We start from the raw sequence: 3118 nt of genomic DNA, 5'->3' as shown, positions 1-3118 counted from the left end.
ACACGTACCGCGGGGTTGGATGCTCAGCTGGCAGGGCAGGGCCAGCGGGGTGATGGCGTGCTGATACACGAAGGCAGAGAGGCTCCCTGCAACGCAGAACCGTGAGCCGGGGGGGCTCTGGGACCCAAAACCTCCCACCCACGCGCCTCTGGCCCCGCAACAGCATCCCAGGGAGCTCAGAAGGAGGGAAGGGGGGGGCGGGCTAGGGCTAAGCTGGACTATTTGGGGCCTCACAGCAACAAACGTGGGTTTTCCAACGCCCAGCCTATGTTCCTGTTTTAGAGACCACTACCATGGTCCCACTGGCAGAGAAGCGCAGGCAGAACCCAGGGGCTGGAAGGCCTCGATGCCAGAGGGCGACCAGCACCCTCACTGCAGGGCTGCAGAGCAGCCCCGGTCCTGGCCGGTGCTTCGAGGGGCTTTTGGGGCCGCCAGGGCCGCTGCCGGCGATGGCACCGTCCTTACCGAAATACAGCTCCTCGGCGGCTCCTTTCAGGTGCACCCCTTTGGGAGACGACTCGATGAGGAAGTGCCGGACGAGGTCACTGCTCTCATCACCTGCGAGCGGGATCCAACACAGCATCAGTACCTGCTGAGCATCGTTGTTTCTCCCTTGCCTTCCCCTGCCCACCCCGGGACCGCATCCCAGGGCACCCACCGGAGCTTCTGCTCCGCGTGGGGAGCGCGGTGCCAGCCCCCGTGCAGGGGCGGGGTGGGCACGCACAGAACCCCCCGCCAGCGTCCCCCCACACCCACAGTCATGCGGCTTCTCAGCTTGCTTTAGCTTGCCCAGTTTCAGTTCAATCCCTAAAGCAAACCCCACCTTTCCGAGCAAGCCCCTGTACCTGTCTGGTTGCCGGATGGAGAGACGAGAACCTTCATCGCCAGCCCAAAAGACCCTCGGTACGACGTGCTGTCCCGCACAACGAACGTGCCTGGCTCCTTGTCCTTCAGCAGCTGGATTGCTGTCAAAGCACAGGCGGGGGCTCAGCCAAGCAAAACAGGTGGAACCTCCCCGCGTTGCGTTTCGCTTCCGGCCGATGCTCTCGCGGGGAGTTGTTCCTTGGCAGCACTGAGAAATACTCGGGAGCGTTTGCTGAGGACGCGCACGTCCCTCGTGCCCCTGCAGTCCGAGGGGCCCTGGCTCGGTCCCGTGGGACCCTGCGGACCCCAGGACAGAGTCAGCCCCTGCCCGGGCCACGCCGAGTAGCAGCGCGGTCAGAGGCAGAAGATGCTTTGCTGGACTTGAGGGGGGGGACAGAGGGGCCGTGGCAGAGCCCGCGTCTCCGAGCCTTGCCCCTGGCCCCGTGAGTGGGTCTCTCCACGCCCGTCAGCCCCCAGTAGACTTTGAATTGCCACGGCCGAGTCCCCACAGGAGCCCAGCATGGGCAAGAGCTGGACGGCGGTGCTGCGGGGAGCGGGGGAATGGGCAGCGGGACTGCAGAGAGCAACCCTGAGATGGGCTTATCCCGGCGGAGACACTGGCTGCCTTACCTTGGTCCCTGGTTATGTTTGGCTTGAACCAGTATTTCGATGTGTCCATCACAAACTTCATGGTCGGCTGCCCAGCCCTGAGGGGACCTGCAAGAGACCTTACGGTGTCAAGGCCAGCGGGGGACCTGAAAGACCTTCACAGCACACGTCGCTGAGCAGAGATATTTCTCTTTCAAGTTGGCCAGGGTTGAAGTGTTTTTTCAATCCTTTTGAACAGAGTTTCCTCCCTACTCCTCAGAATAATTAATTCCCCACGTAATTATCTCCCTTGGCAGGCTGCGATGGGGCGCGGAGAGGCAGCACGTGGGATCCCCTGGCAGTGCCAGTCTGCCCAACCCTGCACAAGTCCGCTGGACCATGGGGAGTTACACCAGCTGAGGATCTGACCCACAAAGCCTTCCTGCTGTTCCCATAAGAATCCCAATTAAAACCCTCTGCCCCAGGAGCTGCCTCTGCTAATCTCCTCCAGAGGACAATAGCCCCATTGTTTACCCCTGAATGAGGGACCTTATAAACTCTGGTGTCTTCAGATGTTCTCCAGAGCAAACTGGAACCCTAACCCCTCCTCCCCACCTGTTCTGGGCCCACAAACAAACACGAAACGACAGAATTACGGTTCTCATACTCAGGTCCTATAAATAAATGTATCTCCATCTCCTAGAGGGGACCAGAGCCTTTCTGCCCGCTGAGCACGTGCCCCGGACCCTGGTGGGCAAAACACGGTGGCTAATGCAGGGTCATCAGCAAAGAGCTGGAGACCACCGCAGAGCCCCGCAACCCTGTGCAGATACAGCGAGGATCTCCAGCTCCAGCAAGGACCTCCTGGCCTTCACATCTATAACCCACAGCTAAACCAGAGCAGAAACCAGTGTTCGCCCCCCTTCCCTGGCAGCTGCTGGGGTCTACAGCTCCTTGCCCCCCCAGACCTGCCCCGTGACAGGGAGGTGACGTACTGTCCGAGACGCAGGAGAGCGCCGGTGCCGACAGCGTGGGGTTCAGGTCACCGAGCTTCGAGGCCGGGCTGCAGCTGGGAGGGGGGCTCTGCTTGACAGAGGCTGGGGGGGCTTTGGCCAGCCTGGAAGATGCATCTCCTTGTTCCGGGCACCCGTTCACCAGCAGCACTGGGATGTCGGCCGCGGAGCTGAGGATGGAGGGGGGGCAGCTGCTGGCCTGTCCCTTCTGGGATGGGTAGGTGTTGGCTTTGGTGGAGCAGGTTGCCCTGGGCTGGTGGGGACTCAGGCCAAAAGCTTCTCCAGAGTGAGACCTGATGCTCGGGGAAGGTGGGCAGGGGCTGCCCAGGGAGCTGGCAGGGGACGGGCAGTCAGCGGAGCGGCAGGCAGCGGGGTGAGCATCCGAGTCGTCGCTGTGGAGCGAGTGGGTGCTGCTGCAAGAGGGAGACAGCAGATGGAGATCAGCGGGGGGGGTCAGCCGGGAGGCGATGCAATGGTCACCTGACCCCAGGGACTGTGCCACCCCTGCAGGGCAGCGACTCCCAGCCTGAGGAAGGAGGTCTTGGACAGCGGGACTTGGGGTAACCGCCCCGTGCCCCTTCCATCCCCATCATCAGCCTGAGACTGGGACACAAGGCGGCATTTACCTTCCAAGGATGTAACTGGTGTCCGAG

General features: G+C 62.1%; 1 protein-coding gene across 1 annotated transcript in view; it reads right to left on the bottom strand.

The window, feature by feature from the left end:
• Positions 1-2878, bottom strand: part of LOC104163968 (tensin-4-like) — a gene marked incomplete at its 5' end in the record, with an annotated part of 5964 nt that extends 3086 nt beyond the window's left edge. Inside the window, 5 exon segments of the mRNA XM_009703134.1 lie at positions 9-86; positions 466-558; positions 846-965; positions 1495-1581; positions 2448-2878. Coding sequence (XP_009701436.1) covers positions 9-86; positions 466-558; positions 846-965; positions 1495-1581; positions 2448-2878 — 809 coding nt within the window.
• Between the last annotated feature and the right edge of the window lie 240 nt (positions 2879-3118).

Source organism: Cariama cristata, unplaced genomic scaffold, assembly GCF_000690535.1.
Source record: "Cariama cristata isolate BGI_N322 unplaced genomic scaffold, ASM69053v1 scaffold28510, whole genome shotgun sequence".
In the NCBI taxonomy this organism is placed as follows: domain Eukaryota; kingdom Metazoa; phylum Chordata; class Aves; order Cariamiformes; family Cariamidae; genus Cariama; species Cariama cristata.
This window is presented reverse-complemented; position numbering and strand designations above follow the sequence as displayed.